We start from the raw sequence: 24,951 nt of genomic DNA on the forward strand, positions 1-24,951 counted from the left end.
GAACTGCGTGAAAGTGTTGTAGTCAGATGAGACCAAACTGGAGCTCTTTGGCATCAACTCAACTCGCCGTGTTTGGAGGAGGAGGAATGCTGCCTATGACCCCAAGAACACCATCCCCACCGTCAAACATGGAGGTGGAAACATTATGCTTTGGGGGTGTTTTTCTGCTAAAGGGACAACTTCACCGCATGAAAGGGACGATGGACGGGGCCATGTACCGTCAAATCTTGGGTGAGAACCTCCTTCCCTCAGCCAGGGCATTGAAAATGGGTCGTGGATGGGTATTCCAGCATGACAATAACCCAAAACACACGGCCAAGGCAACAAAGGAGTGGCTCAAGAAGAAGCACATTAAGGTCCTGGAGTGGCCTAGCCAGTCTCCAGACCTTAATCCCATAGAAGATCTGTGGAGGGAGCTGAAGGTTCGAGTTGCCAAACGTCAGCCTCAAAACCTTAATGACTTGGAGAAGATCTGCAAAGAGGAGTGGGACAAAATCCCTCCTGAGATGTGTGCAAACCTGGTGGCCAACTACAAGAAACGTCTGACCTCTGTGATTGCCAACAAGGGTTTTGCCACCAAGTACTAAGTCATGTTTTGCAGAGGGGTCAAATACTTATTTCCCCTCATTAAAATCAATTTATAACATTTTTGACATCCTTGGAGAGCTCTTTGGTCTTGGCCATGGTGGAGAGTTTGGAATCTGATTGCTTCTGTGGACAGGTGTCTTTTATACAGGTAACTTTAAGAGTGTGCTCCTAATCTCAGCTCGTAACCTGTATAAAAGACACCTGGGAGCCAGAAATTTTTCTGTTTGAGAGGGGGTCAAATACTTATTTCCCTCATTAAAATGCAAATCAATTTATAACATTTTTGACATGCGTTTTTCTGGATTTGTTTGTTGTTATTCTATCTCTCACCGTTCAAATAAACCTACCATTAAAACTATAGACTGATCATTTCTTTGTCAGTGGGCAAACGTACAAAATCAGCAGGGGATCAAATACTTTTTTCCCCCTCACTGTATATATATATATATATATATATATATATATATATATATATATATATATATATATATATATATATATATATATATATATAATAAAACTATTTTAAGTGAGAAGTAGGCATTGGTCTGAAGCCAAACAAGAAAGGAAAATCACATGAGCACCACAATGCCTACTTCACCCATGCTCTACCAAGGTTTTCCATCACACAGCTTTGACCTACAGTGCCTTCTGAAAGTATTCACACCCCTTGACTTTTTCCACATTATGTTGTGTTACAGCCAGAATTTAAAATGGATTACACTGAGATGTTGTGTCACTGGCCTACACACAACACTCCATAATGTCAAGGTGGAATTGTTTTTAGAATTTTTTACTAATGAATACAAAATTAAAAGCTGAAATGTCTTGAGTCAATAAGTATTCAACCCCTTTGTTATGGCAAGCCTAAAAGATACAGGCAACTCAGTTGCCGAAGAGGAAGGAAACCGCTCGGGGATTTCACCATGAGGCCAATGCTGACTTTAAATCAGTTACAGAGTTTAATGGCTGTGATAGAAGAAAACTGAGGATGGATCAACAACATTGTAGTTACTCCACAATACTAATCTAAAACGACATAGTGAAACGAAGGAAGACTGTACAGAATAAAAATATTCCAAAACATGCATCCTGTTTGCAATAAGGCACTAAAGTAAAAATGCTAAACATTTGGCTAAGAAATTAACTTTATGTCCTGAATACAAAGCGTTATGTTTAAGGAAAATCCAACACAACACTAAGTACCACTCTTCATATATTCAAGCATGGTGGTGGCTGCATCATGTTATGGGTATGCTTGTCATCGGCAAGGACTAGGGAGTTTTTTATGATAAAAATAAATGGAATAGATCTAAGCACAGGCAAAATCCTAGATGAAAAAAGGGTTCAGTCTGCTTTCCAACAGACACTGGGAGACAAATTCACTTTTCTGCAGGGCAATAACCTAAAATACAAGGCCAAATATACACTGGAGTTACTTACCAAGACGACATTGAATGTTCCTGAGTGGCCTAGTTACAGTTGACTTAAATCGGCTTGAAAATCTATGGCAAGACTTGAAAATGGCTGTCTAGCAATGATCAACAACCAACTTGACAGAGCTTGAAGAAATGTAAAATGAATAATGTGCAAATATTGTACAATCCAGGTGTGCAAAGCTCTTAGAGACCCAGAAAGACTCAAAGCTGTAATCACTGCCAAAGGTGATTCTAACATGTATTGACTCAGAGGTGTGAATACTTATGTAATTTAGATATTTCTGTATTTTCAATATCAATAAATATGCAAAATCTTCTAAAAACATGTTTTCACTTTGTCGTTATGGGGTATTGTGTGTAGATGGGTGAGAAAAATATATATTTAATCAATTTTGAATTCAGGGTGTAACAACAAAATGGGGAATAAGTTAAGGGATATGAATACCTTCTGAAGGCACAGTACTACAGTAGCTATGTTGGTCTATGAGGATGAACAACCTCAAAGGTTTTTGTGCATGAATGTGCAACTACAGCTCATAACATAATATGCATTGCAAATGATTATTCCCAACAGTACAGCTCTATTAATGAAGTGACAAAAGTTATCAGAAAATGTTGGTGCTTTTTGGGTTGTGTCTAAAATGATTATCTATTTATTGTACTTCTGAAATGTAAATGTACTGGAGAATTTCTGGAATAAAGTTAATGTGCTTTACTATAAACTCTTTACTACTGGAATATCTGTGTGCAATGATATGGATCATGTAAGGAAAGGATACATCTCCATAATATAATTTCATTCTCAAAAGAAGAAATTCACTATAAAAGAGAGTTGTTTCAAATGTTAAACATTTCCATTTCCATCTACAAACGACACCCACGATAGCCACAAAGCAAATTCACTAAAGTCAGACTTGTGTCTCTGCAGGCATTTGAGAAAATAATCAGAGAGCCACTTTAAGAGCATGGATGGAACTGTCAGCAAGTCCTTCCTACAACAACATAGTAGAGTTACATCCATTCATTGCAGACATGCCCATGCATTTACAGTGGGTGATTCCCCATCAAAATAAATTGAAGTAATCTGCCCTACCAAATTAACAGCATGGTCCCTTGGTTAGTGGTCCACCTTGCTTTAAGCCAAGAGAGTTTCTCCTCAAACACAGGACTCCTCTCAAACCTCCACAATAAGGTAGCAACCGATCTCAGGATATAGAACACCCCCATCCATGGGCTGTGTTTGGTTCATTCCACCGGCCCATTGAGTCACCCCCCCTGACAGGATGATCCACCACAAAGGAGGCGGATGGGTGTCACACCCTGACGTATGAAACTCTTGTTGGTTTAGTCAGGGTGTGGGAATCTATGTGATGTTTTCTATGTGTAGGATCTAGATTTGTATTTCTATGTTTGGCCGTGTGTGATTCCCAATCAGAGGCAGCTGTCGCTCGTTGTCTCTGATTGGGGATCATACTTAAGTAGCCTGTTTGGCCACTATGTTTGTGGGATCTTGTTCCTGTGTTAGGCTTGTATTGTGTATAGCCTTGGACTTCACGTTACGTTGTTTTGTCGTGAGTGTTTATTAGTTAAATAAACATGTTCGCATACCACGCTGCACCTTGGTCTGACCCGTCTCTCAACGATCGTGACAGAAGATCCCACCAAAAATGGACCAAGCAGCGTACCCAGGAGCAGCATACACCCTGGACACAGGTGGGGAAGAGTTTTTGGACATGGGAGGAGATTTTGGCAGGAAAAGGACCCTGGGCGAAGGAGGAGGCCCAGGCAGGAGAGGAACACAGAAGGCGTCGGCCGAGGAGGAAGCCCGCGAGACAGCCCCAATAAAAAAAATGTTTGGGGGGCTAAAGGGTGGTCGGGGATCGATAGAGAAGAGCCCCGACCACTGCACTCGTGGGGGCTCAGGGAGGAGTCCTCACTGGAGGAGGACTGGGCGCGGAGAGTAAAGGACTGGTACAGTCGTAGACCTCCAGCGCCGGTTCCCAGTCCGGTACGCCTCGTGACTGCTCCTCGCACCAAGCCAGTGGTGCGTGTTCCCAGTCCAGTACGGCCCGTTCCTGCTCCTCGCACCAAGCCAGTGGTGCGTGTTCCCAGTCCAGTACGGCCCGTCCCTGCTCCTAGCACCAAACCAGTGGTGCGTGTCCCCAGTCCGGCCCGGCCCGTTCCTGCTCCTCACACCAGACCAGTGGTGCGTGTCGCCAGTCCGGCCCGGCCCGTTCCTGCTCCTCGCACCAGACCAGTGGTGCGTGTTCCCAGTCCAGCCCGGCCCGTGCCTGCTCCTCGCACCAAGCCAGTGGTGCGTGTTCCCAGTCCAGTACGGCCCGTCCCTGCTCCTCGCACCAGACCTGAGGCGGAATGCCCACCCGGACCCTACCCTGTTATGTCAGGTTTGTGCGGTCGGAGTCCGCACCTTTGGGGTGGGGTACTGTCACGCCCTGACGTATGGAACTCTTGTTGGTTTAGTCAGGGTGTGGGAATCGATGTGATGTTTTCTATGTGTAGGATCTAGATTTGTATTTCTATGTTTGGCCGGGTGTGATTCCCAATCAGAGGCAGCTGTCGCTCGTTGTCTCTGATTGGGGATCATACTTAAGTAGCCTGTTTGCCTACTATGTTTGTGGGATCTTGTTCCTGTGTTAGGCTTGTATTGTGTATAGCCTTGGACTTCATGTTACGTTGTTTTGTTGTGAGTGTTTATTCATTAAATAAACATGTTCGCATACCACGCTGCACCTTGGTCTGACCCGTCTCTCAACGATCGTGACAGTGGGGAGATGAGTAGAAGGGGGCAGAGTTTGTTTGTTCTTAAAACGTTGGTTGTAAAGTATAAAAAGTGGCTCTATGGCAAGCCAACATCTTATGTCCCCAAAACCTCAGTTTCATAAACTGGTTGTGCTGCATCATGAGAACAGTCAACACACAATCCACAGATGCTGAGAAAGTGCTCCTTCTTGCCTTTGTTGACAAGGGCTGACAGTGCTGACAATTGACAACATATCACCTCTGAGATACACCATCCAACTAAGATGGACATACAAAGCCCAAGTTGAAGCACTTTTTGTATATATTTTTAAAGCTATTACATCTAGAAGATAACCGAAGTAAGCTCAACAATGGGCCTTATCTGTTCTCTGATGCATTTGATCTTTGACTGAGGCTATGCAAAGTCTCTGTCATAGAAAAGAGCTGCAACAGGACTGATGAGTGTGTGTGGTCACTGAATAGCATTCAGGCTCCTGAGTGAAAACTGATATCTCTCTCTTTGTTGACTTGACCTTTTTCTCAGGGCAACACATTCCACAGTCACTAAAGATGACACAGCATATATAGTATATATGAATTCACCTTAAGATACCACAGCTACAAAGAAACTTGTAGAAATTGTTTGGGAAGTTATTCAGCCTACTTGAAGGTGTCAAATTCCTTTCCCTGTTAAGATCTTAGAGAGATTTTACACCAGTTCTAGTCTGTACTATGAATGATTGATTGATTGATTGAGCCCTTGCCGTATCCTGGATGTACAGATGGTTCAGAGAGCCAGAACCCAGATGATTAACTTAAAAGGGTTTCACTAAACACATTTCTAACCAAAAATATAAACCCTAATCAATAATTCAATCTTGCATTCTACAAAGAGTGGGAATATAGGCCCTACAGTTTATTTACAGAGGCAATGACCAGGAATCTATGTTACTGATTCAGTTGACGAGTCTCAGGTCAGGAAATTGCAAGTTAGCTTAAATGATAGGCCTGCTGGCTGATCTGAGAACACTGTAGGTGAGCCTCTGTCGTAGGGACCAGAGCCAACAGGTATTTATCACACTATTAATAACACCACGAGTTGCCACAGTTTCTCTGAACACAAACTGTGTTATGTGAATTATTTAAACTATTTCAGTGTCTCTGTGCGTCTCCCAAAAGGTTATAAGTCTTTTGGATTTAAGAAACAGACAGAGACACTGAAATAGTTTGTTAAATAATTCACATTACAGCTTGGTCCTTCTGAGCCGGAATCCAATACCTGCCTCTGTCATTTCAGGTAACTCTGAAAACCGTCGACGGGCGAATGATACATTCGTAAATAGAAAGTCCTGCCCTTTGACATTAAGAGTTAAGACAGGCCAGAGGACACCTGATTAATGACAGAAACGGTGACGGAATCCAAACCTACATTGAATCTCGGCTGCAAGGATAAGGTCAGTAGTCTTTATTCATTACTTGGTGAAATTGATTTGAGAACTTGCTAAAATTTTGACTGAGGGTAACGTCATAATTTAAAGTAGCAATGCGTAGCCATTTTAAGGTAGCCAATACGGTAATAGGCCAATTACCAAAAGAAACTACCCGGTGTTGAAATAGAAGGAACTATTAAAAGTACACCTATGGGATGTAACCTGTAAGAGATTATAGAACAGTCAACAAATAATCTGGGTTAAACAAATACAAAAAGAAAAGAGAGGATATAATTGAGTAAATTTAGACGGTTAAGATCACCAGGAGAGGGAGAACCCATTCCTGTTGTATGGGGCTGTCAGGAATTATCAAGATTACATTGTGGGGATAAATTCCTCAGTAGAGTAGGAGATAATTCTGGGGGACTAGTACCTATACAGGAAGGGGTGATTCCAGGTGTGGTGTGAAACTGTTTTGAATAACTTGTTATATAGAAGAGGTGGCTAGAGGAGGGAGAACCCATTCCTGTTGTATGAGACTGTCAGGAATTATCAAGATTACATTGTGGGGATGAATTCCTCCGTAGAGTAGGAGATAATTCTGGGGGACTAGTACCTATACAGGAAGGGGTGATTCCAATTGTTGTGTGTAACTGTTTTGAATAACTTGTTATATAGAAGAGGTGGCTAAGGGATTTTTAACAGTACCAACCATGGGAGGCAAATCCTCACAAGAGGTCCCAGAATTTACTGGGGACGAGAAATACATGGAAATTAGAGACAAACGAAATGTGTATTATGGACCTAATTGGAAAAAAAAAAAAAAGGCTTTACTGGGAGACTTGTTGTAATTAAACTGGAATCCATGATTAAACAAATGCATGTAAATTGTGGTACTGATCTAAATTAAACAGAAAAGAGAGTAATTAAACTAGAGTCTATGATTAAACAAATGCATGTAAGTTGTGGTAATGATCTAAAGAAACAGAAAAGAGAGGTACAGGAGGATTCAGAGCTAAGCTCGGGAGGGAGTCAGTATGAGTCAGGAGATGAGAGAGTAGGAGGGGGCCAGTACCCACTGATAGCCTTACCTAATCTATTGGCGGGGAATGAAAGGGACCCCAGCAACTTTAGATGTATACAAGCCATGAACACAGAGGAACGTGGCCAGAGCGGTAGAAGGAATGACGTACCCCAAAACAGGAATAGTAAGGATTGGGCTGCCGTTAGAGGGCAGTGGGTTTCAGGGGATGCCCAGAGGGCACTTTTGCCATGGGCCGATCACGGAGAGTATGTTGGGAAAATAACTGAATTGTGTAATAGCCTCAGAGAACATTACCATCGTCATGCAGACTTCTCTAAAGTACATGAGTGTAAACAAGAGGATAGTGAGACTGTCAGCCAGTACTTAGAGAGGGTTAAAGATGTGTTTAACGCAAACAGTGGCATACCCGAGCCAGACCAGAGACAGGGGAATGATACGCCCTACCATCAGCAATTAAAAATATAGCGTTCGTCAGTGGAATGAGACCAGAGATAAGCAGGACCATTAAAAATACTTTGATAGGGTGGAGAACAGCACAGCAACACTGATTGAGGTAAAAAAAAGTATGCAGTTTACCAAGAGCAGATTGGGAGAGAAAAAGAGGAGTAAGAGAGACCTTAAGGGAGTGCCAACTCTCGGGGAGATAGTGAGGCCAGAAACAAAGGGGCAGTGTCCTGGAAATCACAGTCTGTTTTGTTTTTTTCAGTTCTGCTGGGAGTATATTTGATTATGGGGATTTGTGTTGAATGAGAGGCTAGAGACTTCATAAAATAGTAATTGGAATAATAATTATACACTGCTCAAAAAAATAAAGGGAACACTTAAACAACACAATGTAACTCCAAGTCAATCACACTTCTGTGAAATCAAACTGTCCACTTAGGAAGAAATTTCACATGCTGTTGTGCAAATGGAATAGACAACAGGTGGAAATTATAGGCAATTAGCAAGACACCCCCAACAAAGAAGTGGTTCTGCAGGTGGGGACCACAGACCACTTCTCAGTTCCTATGCTTCCTGGCTGATGTTTTGGTCACTTTTGGAATGCTGGCGGTGCTTTCACTCTAGTGGTAGCATGAGACGGAGTCTACAACCCACACAAGTGGCTCAGGTAGTGCAGCTCATCCAGGATGGCACATCAATGCGAGCTGTGGCAAGAAGGTTTGCTGTGTCTGTCAGCGTAGTGTCCAAAGCATGGAGGCGCTACCAGGAGACAGGCCAGTACATCAGGAGACGTGGAGGAGGCCGTAGGAGGGCAACAACCCAGCAGGACTGCTACCTCCGCCTTTGTGCAAGGAGGAGCAGGAGGAGCACTGCCAGAGCCCTGCAAAATGACCTCCAGCAGGCCACAAATGTGCATGTGTCTGCTCAAACGGTCAGAAACAGACTCCATGAGGGTGGTATGAGGGCCCAACGTCCACAGGTGGGGGTTGTGCTTACAGCCCAACACCGTGCAGGACGTTTGGCATTTGCCAGAGAACACCAAGATTGGCAAATTCGCAACTAGCGCCCTGTGCTCTTCACAGATGAAAGCAGGTTCACACTGAGCACACGTGACAGAGTCTGGAGACGCCGTGGAGAACGTTCTGCTGCCTGCAACATCCTCCAGCATGACCAGTTTGGCGGTGGGTCAGTCATGGTGTAGGGTGGCATTTCTTTGGGGGGCCGCACAGCCCTCCATGTGCTCGCCAGAGGTAGCCTGACTGCCATTAGGTACCGAGATGAGATCCTCAGACCCCTTGTGAGACCATATGCTGGTGCGGTTGGCCCTGGGTTCCTCCTAATGCAAGACAATGCTAGACCTCATGTGGCTGGAGTGTGTCAGCAGTTCCTGCAAGAGGAAGGCATTGATGCTATGGACTGGCCCGCCCGTTCCCCAGACCTGAATCCAATTGAGCACATCTGGGACATCATGTCTCGCTCCATCCACCAACGCCACGTTGCACCACAGACTGTCCAGGAGTTGGCGGATGCTTTAGTCCAGGTCTGGGAGGAGATCCCTCAGGAGACCATCCGCCACCTCATCAGGAGCATGCCCAGGCGTTGTAGGGAGGTCATACAGGCACGTGGAGGCCACACACACTACTGAGCCTCATTTTGACTTGTTTTAAGGACATTACATCAAAGTTGGATCAGCCTGTAGTGTGGTTTTCCACTTTAATTTTGAGGGTGACTCCAAATCCAGACCTCCATGCGTTGATACATTTGATTTCCATTGATAATTTTTGTGTGATTTTGTTGTCAGCACATTCAACTATGTAAAGAAAAAAGTATTTAATAAGATTATTTCATTCATTCAGATCTAGGATGTGTTGTTTAAGTGTTCCCTTTATTTCTTTGAGCAGTGTATATTAACTTGCTCACCCAAACGTAGACATGCGTCATGGGTGAGACATAATTAATTTAATATTGTACAAAGCCAATTTAGGGTTTCCATTAAGGAAAGTCAATCACTACATTGGATATTAATACTATGGAGATAAATTCAATATATGCTGGTCAACTACGGCATGTGTTTGGTGTTATTTGTAGCCTACTTAGAAAGGACAGTTACCTATATCTGCTGTATTCTAAACAATGACAGATTGGGGGTTTCATAAGAGGTGGCTATAATTTTATTTGACAACAGAGGTAATTAGATTTGAGAAATGTTGAAAAGTAATGTTAGATGGAAAGTCAGCAATAGAGGATAGAGATTGTACAGGGTTTCCTGTGTGAAAAAAGTAATAGAAATTGGGTGATGAGAAATGTTGAATTGCATTGTTTAAGCAAGAATGGTATTAAATTCATGCTTTCTAGTTATGTGTATGCAAATGGAAATCAGGAGTCCTCATGACCTGGCTATTTTGGTTTGTTGTTTTTTAATTGGGGTTTTCAAATAAGAAACAACACACCTAGTATGATGTTTATAAAGCCTTGTTATTTTGATTTTAGGGGGTTTTCAACAGGTCAAAGGTGATAAGTCTTAAAGGAGCACACACAGTGAATTTTATGGAGTTTCTGTTTTGACTGGGTTTAGGGTATATATGATTTCTTATGAGAATAAATGTCATGAGGACTTAATGAACACTTGGGATAAGTAACATTTATGAAATATTTAGAATGATGGTAATATTTAGTATACTATAGGATGGAACAGTTCGTTGAATGATTTCAATTGCCTCTGAACTCTGTTTTGACTTTCTGGTGTTAATTAATCATCCACACTGGTAATTCTAAAAGGCATGAGAGGAGGACTTTAAGATAGTTTATTTTACCAAGTTGAGGGTAATTTATAATACTGTGAAAAGTGTGAAGATTATAATTTGGTAATAATATATATGATTTGAACCATAAAATAACAGAAGAGAGCGAGAGAGAGCTTTCCCTGAATAGCTGTTGCTAGTAAATTGTACTAATCTTGGATTACTTTTACGGGATAGAAGTAAGTTGAGGTATTATCAAATGTTGTCAGCAGGGTTAACACACTTCTCTGGTCCCAGTCAGCTGTCAAAAGAGGAAGTTTCGATAGATAGAGATCTACTTATAAAGAGCTACAGTAGGGCCCCAATTAAGGAAGTTCACAGATGGGAAGCAAGGCGCAGTAAATAAGGAAGGAATATGGGTCAAACACAGCTTACCAATTCTCCCGAAATTACTGTTTAGATATGCTGCAATATTGACACACGGGCAGAGCCATGTGTCAACGGGAGGGATGGATGGTAGAGCAGGTTAGGAAACACTTTGTGGCCTATGGTATAACGAATTACAAAAAATATATATATTATATATACACAGTGGGGGAAAAAAGTATTTAGTCAGGCACCAATTGTGCAAGTTCTCCCACTTAAAAAGATGAGAGAGGCCTGTAATTTTCATCATAGGTACACGTCAACTATGACAGACAAATTGAGATTTTTTTTCCAGAAAATCACATTGTAGGATTTTTTATGAATTTATTTGCAAATTATGGTGGAAAATAAGTATTTGGTCACCTACAAACAAGCAAGATTTCTGGCTCTCACAGACCTGTAACTTCTTCTTTAAGAGGCTCCTCTGTCCTCCACACGTTACCTGTATTAATGGCACCTGTTTGAACTTCTTATCAGTATAAAAGACACCTGTCCACAACCTCAAACAGTCACACTCCAAACTCCACTATGGCCAAGACCAAAGAGCTGTCAAAGGACACCAGAAACAAAATTGTAGACCTGCACCAGGCTGGGAAGACTGAATCTGCAATAGGTAAGCAGCTTGGTTTGAAGAAATCAACTGTGGGAGCAATTATTAGGAAATGGAAGACATACAAGAACACTGATAATCTCCCTCGATCTGGGGCTCCACGCAAGATCTCACCCCGTGGGGTCAAAATGATCACAAGAACGGTGAGCAAAAATCCCAGAACCACACGGGGGGACCTAGTGAATGACCTGCAGAGAGCTGGGACCAAAGTAACAAAGCCTACCATCAGTAACACACTACGCCGCTGAGGATTGGGAGGATCCAGAAGAGGATTGGGAGAATGTCAGATGAAACCAAAATATAACTTTTTGGTAAAAACTCAACTCGTCGTGTTTGGAGGACAAAGAATGCTGAGTTGCATCCAAAGAACACCATACCTACTGTGAAGCATGGGGGTGGAAACATCATGCTTTGGGGCTGTTTTTCTGCAAAGGGACCAGGACGACTGATCCGTGTAAAGGAAAGAATGAATGGGGCCATGTATCGTGAGATTTTGAGTGAAAACCTCCTTCCATCAGCAAGGGCATTGAAGATGAAACGTGGCTGGGTCTTTCAGCATGACAATGATCCCAAACACACCGCCCGGGCAACGAAGGAGTGGCTTCGTAAGAAGCATTTCAAGGTCCTGGAGTGGCCTAGCCAGTCTCCAGATCTCAACCCCATAGAAAATCTTTGGAGGGAGTTGAAAGTCCGTGTTGCCCAGCGACAGCCCCAAAACATCCCTGCTCTAGAGGAGATCTGCATGGAGGAATGGGCCAAAATACCAGCAACAGTATGTGAAAACCTTGTGAAGACTTACAGAAAACGTTTGACCTGTGTCATTGCCAACAAAGGGTATATAACAAAGTATTGAGAAACGTTTGTTATTGACCAAATACTTATTTTCCACCATAATTTGCAAATAAATTCATTAAAAATCCTACAATGTGATTTTCTGGATTTTTTTTCTCATTTTGTCTGTCATAGTTGACGTGTACCTATGATGAAAATTACAGGCCTCTCTCGTCTTTTTAAGTGGGAGAACTTGCACAATTGGTGGCTGACTAAATACTTTTTTTCCCCACTGTATATGCTTCAATGTGTGTGATTCACTTCTATAACAACATATATTTTGTGAGTATGTGTGTCATATTTAGTCAAAGGGTGGATTGATAGAATAATTATTAATGACTAATTATTACACTCTGAAACTGTGTGAGACGTATTAGAATCTACTACCTGGTAATGTGTGAGTGTAGGTTTATGACATTGATCTACTATTTAGCAATGTGAGTAAGAGTTAGACCAGACAACAAAGGACAAGGAGAGCTGTCTACAGACAACTGAGAAACCAAGATAAAGAGGAGAGAAACTGTTAGGTTTTTTAAGGAGTATGAAACATGGTGCAGAATATTGTGAGAACGGCGATAACTGAGGAATGCAGGGAGTAGGCTATGATAATAAAGTGTGTGTGTGAACTGATGGTCAGGAGAGCAATTATAAAGTGGAAAACTACAGCCTGCCTAAAGTGGGGAGGGATTTTTGTATGACGTATGAGTATAAAAGATGGACTCTGAAATTGTGATGGCAGAATTCTCAATGAATAAATCTCTGACTATGCAGACCGGGACCCTGTCCGTTTCTTAAATCCAAAAGACTTACAACCTTTTGGGAGACGCACGGAGACACTGAAATAGTTTGTTAAATAATTCACATAACACACTGTCACTCTCTCACCCTGTAAATCAATTGAATGTACAGCACCCTCTCTTCCCAGACACTGTATAACATTGTCCAGCCAGCTAGGAGTCACAGCAACACAGATAATCCTCTCACACTTAAACATTCATAACATTGGACCATTCATTAACAACAAGCACATGATAAAGTAAGCCTCCGCTTTCTCTGAGTCCTTAAAGCAGCGTTTCCCAAACTCGGTCCTGGGGCCTCCCAGGGGTGCACTTAGTTTTTTGCCCTAGCACTACACAGCTGATTCAAATAATCCAAGCTTGATGATGAGTTGATTAATTGAATCAGCTGTGTAGCGCTAGGGCAAAAACCAAAATATGCACCACTTGAGGCACCCAGGACTGAGTTTGGGAAACACTGCCTTAAAGGGATAGTTCACCCAAATTACAAATTGGTTTCCTTACCCTGTAAGTAGCCTACGTACAAGGTATGACAGCCATCCATGCTTTGGTTTAGTTTCCTGGGCAGTGGCAAGCACTGTTTCCAAATGCTAACGGTCATGATATTAGCATTTTTCGCACATCACGTTCAAATCATCGGTAAGTGACTTTAGTGAGCTTCACAATCAATTTTAGATACTTTCGGATTATTTGGACATGATGCGTGAAAAAGGCTAATATCGGTCCCATGACTTGAATGGGATTGATGCCACAAATGCTAAAACGTTAGTATTTGGAAACAGTGCCAGGGAAACTAAACCAAACCATGGATTGCTGTCATACCTTGTCCATAGACTGCTTACAGAGTAAGGAAACAAATATCTAATTTTGTCATTTGGGTGAACTATCCCTTTAACACTGTCTGGGTCCACACACCTCAGACAGACAGACAAACAAACAGACCGACCAATGGAGGTAAAGTACAGTGAAGTGAGGAACTCACCGGTAGATGGCCGGGTAGGGGGCATCCAGGTACATGTCTTCCAAAGCCCCGCCCCCCCAGCAGAGCAAATAGTGTGCCATGTTGTCCCCAGAGCCACGCCCCTGTCGCACCCAACCACGGCATTCAGCGGTGAGCTAACCCTGGCAGTCAACAGTCGGACCTACTGACCACATCGATCCTCTGCCCACTGTCTAGCCACACGCCCGAAACTGTACTGCTCTCAACCTGAGTCTAGCAGGATCCTCATTGTGCATTTCACAACATCTTCTCTTCCATTTCCCCTCCTTTGTGTCTGGATTCCCTCTCTGCCTTATTTGGCGACCTAATCTGTTGCCTTTACTCTGTTGCTGCCCTCCCCTGCCGTCCCGTCTGCCACTCTCTCTGTAACTCTCTCTCGCACTCTCAGTCCTTCCTCCCTATCCAGCTCCCTGTAGCTCTCTCATTCCGAACTTTGAAGTATCCAAGCTGGTGGACACAGTATGTGGTAATAACTTGGCAGGATCTTTGTTGAACTCAAAGTTACACTTGGTCAGTCTCAGTCTTTCACTCTCTCACTGCCCTCTAGCTCTCTTGGTCTGTATCTGTCTGTGTGTGCCTCTCTCTGCGAATCGCTCATCAGCTGGGCTATTTTCCGCTGCTGGAGAAGGTATGCATTTCCTCTCTCCATGGCTGCAAACCCCCCTCCTTTCCCCTAGCTCTTCTCTTCCTCTCTTTGTCTCCCCTTACATTCCCTCTCTCCCACTGATCCCCTTTCTATGTTTCTAACCTACTTTCTGATTTTACATCTCAGTCAGCTCCTATCTCTCTGAAAATACACGTATCAGATTTAAAGCAACAATCAAGGAACAGATAATGTTTCAGTAAACCCAAACAAATATGAATGAAAGCTAATCAAAGTAGCCTACAGCAATGACATCCAGGCTGATGACAACATATCTGTTACTTTATAAATACACTACCGTTCAAAAGTTGTGCACCGGGGCCTCCCACTCCTCTTTCTATTCTGGTTAGAGACAGTTTGCGCTGTTCTGTGAAGGGAGTAGTACACAGCGTTGTACGAGATCTTCAGTTTCTTGGCGATTTCTCGCATGGAATAGCCTTAATTTCTCAGAACAAGAATAGACTGACGAGTTTCAGAAGAAAGTTATTTGTTTCTGCCCATTTTGAGCCTGTAATCGAACCCACAATTGCTGACGCTCCAGATACTCAACTAGTCTCAAGAAAGCCAGTTTTATTGCTTCTTTAATCAGCACAACAGTTTTCAGCTGTGCTAACATAATTGCAAAAGGGTTTTCTAATGATCAATTAGCCTTTTAAAATGATAAACTTGGATTAGCAAACACAACGTGCCATTGGAACACAGGACTGATGGTTTCTGATAATGGGCCTCTGTACGCCTATGTAGATATTCCATTAAAAATCTGCCATTTCCAGCTACAATAGCCATTTCCAGCATTAACAATGTCTACACTGTATTTCTGATTAATTTGATGTTATTTTAATGGACAAAAAAAATGATTTTCTTTCGAAAACAAGGACATTTCTAAGTGACCCCAAACTTTTGAACGGTAGTGTACATTGAAGGTATTATGGTTTCTTATGGTTTTACTTATTCATATTTTGAAGACACTGTTGACATGGCTGCTGGCACAAAAAAATAAAGAGTCTAGCCAAACATAAGACTCCCCCCAGACTCCTGAGTCCAACAAATCCGGTCCTAGAACAATGGGTCTCTTGTCTTGGATCAAAAGCCAACTGAGGTAAACTTGATTTTCTCAAAATCAACTTGTAAACCTGGACGGATCGTTAAATCAGCTTTTGATTCGATCAAACTGCCTTTTGTAGTTTGATCAAAAGACTTAAGGAAATCATGGGAGCTATGGTTTGACTTTTTAAAATAGTTGTGTCAGTGGTCCCACTGCTGTTGATACTGTATCCTGTGACTTCATCGTCCAAAACAGTGGTCGATCTCACACTCTCTTTTCAACTTTTTATTTTCTATTTTAGAAAATACCCTGAAATCACATGGTCCTGGAAGGTAATCTGCAGTTGCCAAGGTTACCAAGTACGTCTGGCTGAGCTGCAGATCTGATTGGCTGCTTGACATGAAAGGGGGTGCAACCAAGGAGTCAAGTGGCATTGCAGAAGGGGTTTGACTAACTTTCAGTGAAACCAGTGATGTTAAACACAATACACACATGGACAAGCTCGCTCACTGAACTGGATGGGAAGATACAATGGATATGAGTAGGTCTACACATAGGAGAACATGCACAAGAACACTTGCTCTTTCAATGACATAGACTGACCAGGAGAAAGATATGATCCCTTATTACTGTAAATTGTTAAATCCACTTACAATCAGTGTAGATGAAGGGAAGGAGACAAGTTAAAGAAGGATTTTTAAGCCTTGAGACAATTGAGACATGGATTGTGTGTGGGTGCCATTCAGAGGATGAATGGGCAAGGCAAAATATTTAAGTGCCTTTGAAAGGGATATGGTAGTAGGTGCCAGGCGCACCGGTTTGTGTCAAGAACTGCAACGCTCCTGGGTTTTTCACGCTCAACAGTTTCAATTGTGTATCCAGCCAACTTGACACAACTGTGGGAAGCATTGGAGTCTACATGGGCCAGCCTCCCTGTGGAAGAGCTCAGTGACTTTCAACGTGGCATCGTAATAGGATGCTACCTTTCCAACAATGAATAAAATATAATAATAATAATGTATGCACTCACTAACTGTAAGTCGCTCTGGATAAGAGCGTGTGCTAAAAATGACTCAAATGTAAAACCTTAAAAATAAAGTCAGTTCGTCGAATTTCTGCCCTGCCAGAGCTGCCCCAGTCAACTGTAAGTGCTGTAAGAGGGGGGTGTTCCTAATGTTTGGTATATTCATTGTATGTTTTATATAATGTACACGTATGCATATATGAACATTCACTAGTAGGGCCCGAGTACCTACATTTTCTCAGGACCATATTAATAGAATTTGTCTCGTAAACAAAGTTATAATAACTCCATTCTTAGCAGGGTTGATATACTACAACTTGCAATGAAAATTATACCAACTTACTCTACACTCTACTTTAACCAGAGGTATCATACCGCTGAGCCTAAACCACAGGACATCAAAGAAGAAGAAGAACACACTCAATCCCTCCATATTACAGAGAGTACTGTACTAACAACTCATTTCTGGATAAACATTCAATAAAAGAAACAGTGGCTCTCTGGCCTCATCTAGTGGTACAACTGAATCTCTGCGGTTGAGTTCCACAGCATTTAAAGTACACTATATATACACAAAAGTATATGGACACCCCTTCAAATTAGTGGATTCGCTATTTCAGCCACACCCGTTGCTGACAGATGTATAAAATTGAGCACACCGCCATGCAATCTCCATAGACAAACATTGGCAGTAGAATGGCCTTACTGAAGAGCTCAGTGACTTTCAACGTGGCAACGTAATAGGATGCTACCTTTCCAACAAGTCAGTTTGTCGAATTTCTGCCCTGCTAGAGCTGCACCAGTCAACTGTAAGTGCTGTTATTGTGAAGTGGAAACGTCTAAGAGAAAAAACGGGTCAGCCGCGAAGTGATAGTCCACACAAGCTCATAGAACGGGACAGCCGAGTGCTGAAGCGCGTAGCGCGTAAAAATCGTCTGTCCTCGGTTGCAACACTCACTACCGAGTTCCAAACTGCCTCTGGAAGCAACGTCAGCACAATAACTGTTCGTCAGGAGCTTCATGAAATGGGTTTCCATGGCCGAGCAGCCACACACAAGGTTCCAGTGAAGGGAAATCTTAACGCTACACCATACAATGACATTCGAGACTATTCTGTGCTTCCAACTTTGTGGCAACAGTTTGGGGAAGGCCCTTTCCTGTTTCAGCATGACAATGCCCCCGTGCAAAAAGCGAGGTCCACACAGAAATGGTTTGTCGAGATCGGTGTGGAAGAACTTGACTGGCCTGCACAGAGCCCTGACCTCAACCCCAACAAACACCTTTGGGATGAATTGGAACATCGACCGCGAGCCAGGCCTAATCACCCAACATCAGCGCCCAACCTCACTAATGCTCTTGTGGCTGAATGGAAGCCTTCCCAGAAGAGTGAAGACTGTTATAGCAGCAAAGGGGGGACCAACTCCATATTAATGCCCATGATTTTGGAATGAGATGTTTGACGAGCAGCTGTCCACATACTTTTGGTCATGTAGTGTATGTCTACATGGTTAATTTGATCATTTGGTCAGGTCAGTCATATGCTGATCAAAACAGCTATATGCAAAGCAGACACTAACTGTCAATATTGGAAATGCCAGACCAAACATATGCCAGTCACACATTCTTAGGATTATAGGCCCTAAACTCCAGATGTAATCAAAGTCATTGGGAACAGCCATTCCAGGGACAACACATGGCATGAGATTTTAGTGACAGTGGTCGTCTAGCAGCAGTAAAGAGATTTATTACCAATGCAGCATAAGCTGTTTATCATTATGAAACTGCCATGTTTGTGTCACTCACCTGATGAGAGGCAAGTCTAAATTAGACTTAGTTCGCAAGCAGTCTTTCTCCAACCGGGACTTCCCTCCTGAAGTATAACCCTGCTCAGAGGTGCTGCTGAGCCCCTCTCCTGTGGGGTCCAGGGTGTTCTCAGAGCAGGTGGGTTCAGACACACTGGGGAGCTCTGTATGGGCCAGGGGGGCAAAACTCAGCTCGATGATATGACGCGCATTCTCACAAATCTGGCTCTGGATCTCAGGGGTGAGGGTGGGTAGGTCAAAGGTGAATACAGGCGGGCAGCTGGAGGTCAAGAGGTCAACGCTGTCCAGGCTGCTGTAAGAGGTGCCCTTGGCTCGGTGAGACTCCATGATCCTCTCGAAGTGGCGGCTGAAGGAGTCCAGGCTGTCCACTGAGGTCCTGCGAGGGCTGGTCACTGAGATGGGGGACTTCAGGGCTGATTGGGCATCTGATATGTGGTCCAGGGTACAACTACAGGAAGAAACAATGTAGAACGTATTAGGAACAAGTAACACGAGGTATGAGGTGTTAGCGACAGTGCTTGGGTCGCTGTATCTACTATATTCGTGTCTCTATAAATGCTTTACATACCGACTACAGGGTGTGGTGCGTCTGAACTGCAATGAATGTCTCACCCCTTCAGCAGCAGACTGTACACCTGATTATCCTCCTGGGTGGCATGCTGTCTCTTCTTATCCCCCTGCATCCTCACACTGGCCCAGCTCACCACCTCCTCATCCTCCTCCTCCTCCTCCTCCTCCTCCAGCTCATCCTCCTCTCCATCAGTGCGTACTATGGTACTGGCGCTGGAGGCAGAGGTGCCCATCACGCTGCGGTTACTCCCAAAGGCAGAGTCCACCTCCTCCTGCTCTCGCTCTGCCTCAGCCAATATCACCTCATCTAGATCTGTTTCCCTATAGCATTTCAGGGGCACTGCGTCTAAGTCCGTCTCAGCGTAGTTGATGGCTCTCCGGATGATGCCCGTCTTGGGCGAGAAGCCAACCACAGCGATCGTGAGCGGAGTCACCAACTTCACCACCTGCTGGACATCGTGATAGGGTAAACTCTGACCCTCATCGTCCCACACCTTCCAGTGACCTGTGGGCTTCAGGAGCAGGGAGGAGGGAGGGGTGGGCATGGGAGACTCACTGGGGGTGCCACTAGGGGGGGCTTGAGAGTAGTCTGGGATATCGAAAGAGACAAAGAGAGTATGTAAAAGTGGGTAGGAATAATTTTGAACAAATAGCCTGTTCTAAAAACCATGCAAAAATAGTTTTTTTTTAAGTCCTGTTTTAAAGATCAGTAGTAATTTTTTTGATTGTATTCCATTATGATTGATTATTGAGAGGACCGACTACGGTAATAACATTACATGTTTTGGTAGCATTTAGTAAAATTACCTGTTCTAAAAAACATGAAAATGTAATAAAATTACCTGTTCTAAATTTATAGATTGTTATTATGATGGTACCGTTTATTGACATTCACTGTTTTGGGGCCTATAACAGACTGTCTGTGATGAGCTGAGTACTGTAACATAACAGGGACTGATGGAAAATGAGTGAGAGATGCAGAGAAGGGATAAAGAAAATGTAATCAAAAGCAAGGGAACAGATTCTCTAAAGTCTAAATACTTAACAGGAAAGTACACATTCAATGAAACACATTAGCCGTGTGTGATGCAGAGATGTCTAAACTCTAAACTATCAATAAAGATAAACAAAGAAAGTGTTTGTGTTGCTAGAGAAGGAAGAGAGTCAGTCAGAGTTTAATAGGGACAGAGCTGATGCCAGGCCATGATGGCGCTAAAGCCAAAGCTAGCCAGAGCTAATTGGATTACAGGAGTATTGTGAAAGTAGCTGCTTGTTTACGAGAAGGGGCTGACGAACTAGGAAGTCTGAACTAGAGGAGGAGGAGTAAGACAGAGAGGCAAATGCTGCGTTAATAACCAAGTGGGAAGGTGATACTTTCCATTTGTGAAATTGTAAATACCAGTTGGATGCATTCACATGCTTTGAACTAGTTGGAAAAACGCTGATTGGCTAATGGCCAATAAGCTGCATCAACCATAAACTAAAAGTACAGCTTTCATGCATGTTACAAAACATATACACTGAGTGTACAAAACATTAGGAACACCTTCGTAATATTGAGTTGGACCCCCTTTTGCCCTCAGAACAGCCTGAATTCATCAGGGCATGGACTCTACAAGGTGTTGAAAGCATTCCACAGGGATGTTGGCCCATGTTGATTCCAATGCTTCCCACAGTTGTGCCAAGTTGGCTTTGGATGGTGGACCATTCTTGATACACATGGGAAACTATTGAGCATGAATAACCCAGCAGCGTTGAGTTCTTGACACACTCAAACCGGTGCGCCTGGCACCTACTACCATACCCCGCTCAAAGGCACATAAATCTTTTGTCTTGCTCTTTCACCCTCTGAATGGCACACATACACAAGCGATGACTCAAGGCTTAAAAATCCTTCTTTAACCTGTCTCCTACACTTCATCATTTAACTGGTGACATCAATAATGGATCATAGCCTCTGGATTCACCTGGTCAGTCTATGTCATGGAAAGAGCAGGTTTTCTACACTCAGTGTAGATTGCTTTTTATAAATAATGTTTTGTTGTTGCATTTAATGTAACTGCCGAAAATGCTGTTATCAAGGTAATTTCCTTAGTAGGTGACGTCAGAGGTCAGCATGTGGGAGAAGTCAGAGCTCAGGGATGATAGACGAGTTTCCCACTAGTAATTACCAGTTGGAGGGGCATTCAAGTGGATTTTTACCAGTCGTATATGGTAAATACCACCTTCTCACTTGGTTATGAATGCAGCATTAGACCTCCTTCAGGACCACGCACCTTTAGAATCATGGCTGTCCTCTATGGGCTGTCCGAACAGGAACTCCCATTTGGCACGGGCAATCTTCTGGGAGTGCAAGGACGGGCCCAGCACAGAGGAACCGCTGTCCGACTACAACACGACAGACATTCAGAATGATTGAGTAGGTGATACATAAGGTATAATGTACACTTGTAAACGGTCTCACACACACACACACACACACACACACCTGCATCCCAGAAGCAGTCTCTTCAGTGTCATTGCTCTTCTGGCTGGACTGGCTGGATGTCTCTGGAGAGAGACAGTCCCTCTCTGGCTGACTGCTCTCCCCCAGACTGCCTGTCACTCCACTGGAGCTTTGGGAAGACCCCAGTGCCCCGCTATGGTCCTGGGTCTCCCCCCTCTGCTCCCTGTTTACCCCATGTTTATACCCCTGATACCCCAACACAGCTGTTCCATCCCTCCTCTGCTGTAGCTCCTCCTTGGTCACCACATACACTTCATCACCATCAACAGTCAGATTCTCTCTAATGGACTCCTCCCTGTCCGCAACGGACCCATTCTCCCTCCACTGCTGCATCCTGGAGCTCCAGCTCTCTGGTGGCTCCATGTCGAGTCCTATAACCAGGCGCCTGCTGCTCTCCGGGCTGTCCCTCGGACCCCCTCTGTCGAAGCGGGTGTCATACTGTCTCCTCTCCAGGCTGGGGGAGCCCAGGTCTCCCATGTACTGCGGGGGCTGATGGCGGTGCAGGGTTGGGCTGTCTTTTGTCAGCAGCTCAGCTCTCTGCAGCCGAGGGTCTATGATAGGGGTGTGGGACGCCACCACTAGGTGCAGTGTTGCTGGCATAGCAGGGGAGGAGATATCCTTCTGCTGTAGGAGGGGGGAGGCTTGCCCCGGTTCTTGACCTGGTCTGTACTCTCTGTAGTGGGGTCCAGCTCTAGGAGACTCCTTGTCTGTCCACCTATGGTCCTGTAGGTGTGTGTTGGTGTTAGGTTCAGGGTGGGGCTGTGCTGGAGAACCCTGGCCCTGGAGGGTGGCGTAGGGTTGAGACTCCCTGGAGATGTAGCCAGGCTTGGGGCTCTCTGACCTGGTGGAGTCAGCCTGGGACGGGGTGTGGGAGGGAGTCCTCCTGTCCATGAAGATGGTGGACAACTTGGTAGCCTCCTCCGCCAGCTTACAGGCCATGTGAGGGCTAGTGGCCGGGGAGATACTTCTTCTGTCACTCGTCTGGTTCATTCCCTCTCCCATCTTGCTGTCATTTGACTGACCTGACTGTTTGGAGTTGACCTTGTTGGGTAAGCAGGGACTATCGCTAGGAGTGTGGCTGCTGGTGTGGCTGCTAGCCCTCTGGTCGCAAGAGGCTGAAGTGCTGGTAATCATGCTTGCTGGTATTTCATGCTGAATTGCAGTGGGCCTGCCTGCAGGTAAAGGTGGGCGAAACTTGGAGGACAACCTGGGGCTCTCATCCCCAAACTTGGAAGACAACCTGGGGCTCTCATCCCCAAACTTGGAAGACAACCTGGGACTCTCGTCCCCAAACTTGGAAGACAACCTGGGGCTCTCATCCCCAAACTTGGAAGACAACCTGGGACTCTCGTCCCCAAACTTGGAGGACAACCTGGGGCTCTCGTCCCCAAACTTGGAGGACAACCTGGGGCTCTCGTCCCCAAACTTGGAGGACAACCTGGGACTCTCGTCCCCAAACTTGGAGGACAACCTGGGACTCTCGTTCCCAAACTTGGAGGACAACCTGGGACTCTCGTCCCCACATTTTGAGGACAACCTAGGACTCTCGTCCCCTAGCCACAGCCTGTGGTTCTGGACACCATGGTGGCGGCTAACACTGGTAGGGGACATGGTGTAGTTGTAGTAGGACTGCCTGGCTTGAACAGAGAGCTGGTGAGAAGCTGGGCTTCTGGGGAGGCCATTCAAACCACGGTTCCTGTCTGAGTCTATGAGGTGTGCATTGACTGGCAGTGTTTTGGCTCCCCTAGGCAGGTCCGGGGACCCACCACAGGACTGGCAGCGGGGCTGCTGCTGGTAGTGCCAAGGCAGGCTTGGGCTTCTGTCTGGGCTGTAGGCTGCCAGTCTGCGCCTCAGTTCCGGGGAGCCAAATTCCTCCATGGCCCTGTAGGTGGCCTCTCTGGCTACAGTGTCCAGAGTGGCCCTGCGGAGACAAGGGGAGCTCCTGGGGGACCTGCCCGAGGTGGGACAGGACAGTTTGGTGCTGGAGCTACCGGAGGGCTGCCAGCTGTCTGACCACACAGGGTCACTGAGCCTCTTCCTAAGGTGGGCAGGCATATGCCTCTCCTCCATGCCTCTACTGAAAGGGTTCTCAGGTACACTTTGGCACACAGCACTGTGGGGGCTGTCCACAGACTTAATGCTGGCTTTCTCTATGTAGCTAAAGCTGACCACAGAGCACTTGCCCCCGTCCCCCACACCAGAGCCATCATAGGACCTGCGCCCACTGGTTGGAGTCGAGGGGGACATTATTCTCCCAGAGGAGGCAGGGGATAGGGGCACCCTCCCGTGGTAGTGCTCAATATCTGAGGAGCGGCCACGCACCAGAGTGCCATGCTGCGGCCCATTGGGTGCAGGCTGGAGAGTGGAGAGCAGCTGACCAATCCCCTTGTAAGGCAGACTCTGCCTGTGGTGTGTGGGCGGTCCGGAGTTGTCCGGTAGGTCCAGCTGGAAACTGACAGAGTGTCTGGAGGAGGACTTGGAGGTGAGGCTGGGACTGCTGCCCCCATCTTTATGCAACACCCCTGGGGACATGGAGGCTGGGCTGGGGGTGGAGGTAGAGGGGCAAGTGCAGGTACAGCTAGAGGTGGAGGTGGAGTGGCTGGGGGTGCGCTGGGACTGAGGTAGGATGTCAGGCCCTTGGAGCACTAGTGGGTGCATCCCCTCCACACCACCACCCAACTCCTTCCTTTCCCCCTCCTCCTCCGGGACAGACCTCACCTCCACATACAGGTGCAGGATCTTGCCTGATTGAGACATGGTCCCCACACGAGCCTCAGTGGAGGCTTCTGTCCCTTTTATTTTATTTTTTAGTCTTTGATAGTACTAGTGCTCTTATCCTGAACCTCCTTTCTAACCCAAAATTTAACAAAATGGGTCCATTTGGTGAGGGTCAGTAAGCTGGAGGATGATTGGCAGGTCTCTTCTTTTCAGTCTGCCAAAGAGAAAGAAAAAGAGTCAATAATATATTAGGAACATTTAGAAGAAAGACAATAAAACAAACTGACACAGAAGGATATCAGAGACTGTTAATGTATTCAGAATCCATGGCTGAATGTGTGTGTTTTGTTTGTGTGTGTTCACCTAGGTTTGTCTTGGAGGAGCCGAATGCGTGTTATGCTATATAAAGACCTCTGATCCACTTCCATTTGCGTAACCTGAGGTGATTCGGTCTTGCCATTGTCTACCTGAGTCACAGCATTACTCTGTGGTCATGGTGCTTTCCCCTGAC

At 44.9% G+C, this 24,951-nt stretch overlaps 1 protein-coding gene across 1 annotated transcript in view; it reads right to left on the reverse strand.

Annotated features, from left to right (window-relative positions):
- The window catches only part of LOC311133406 (uncharacterized protein), a gene marked incomplete at its 5' end in the record, with an annotated part of 44,405 nt that extends 19,926 nt beyond the window's left edge, over positions 1–24,479 (reverse strand). Inside the window, 4 exons of the mRNA XM_084166901.1 lie at positions 18,654–19,094; positions 19,259–19,805; positions 21,493–21,604; positions 21,705–24,479. Coding sequence (XP_084023027.1) covers positions 18,654–19,094; positions 19,259–19,805; positions 21,493–21,604; positions 21,705–24,479 — 3,875 coding nt within the window. The remainder of the gene's footprint in view (positions 1–18,653; positions 19,095–19,258; positions 19,806–21,492; positions 21,605–21,704) is intronic.
- Between the last annotated feature and the right edge of the window lie 472 nt (positions 24,480–24,951).

Source organism: Coregonus lavaretus (genome assembly GCF_964263955.1).
Source record: "Coregonus lavaretus genome assembly, chromosome: 1".
NCBI classification, from domain to species: Eukaryota; Metazoa; Chordata; class Actinopteri; order Salmoniformes; family Salmonidae; genus Coregonus; species Coregonus lavaretus.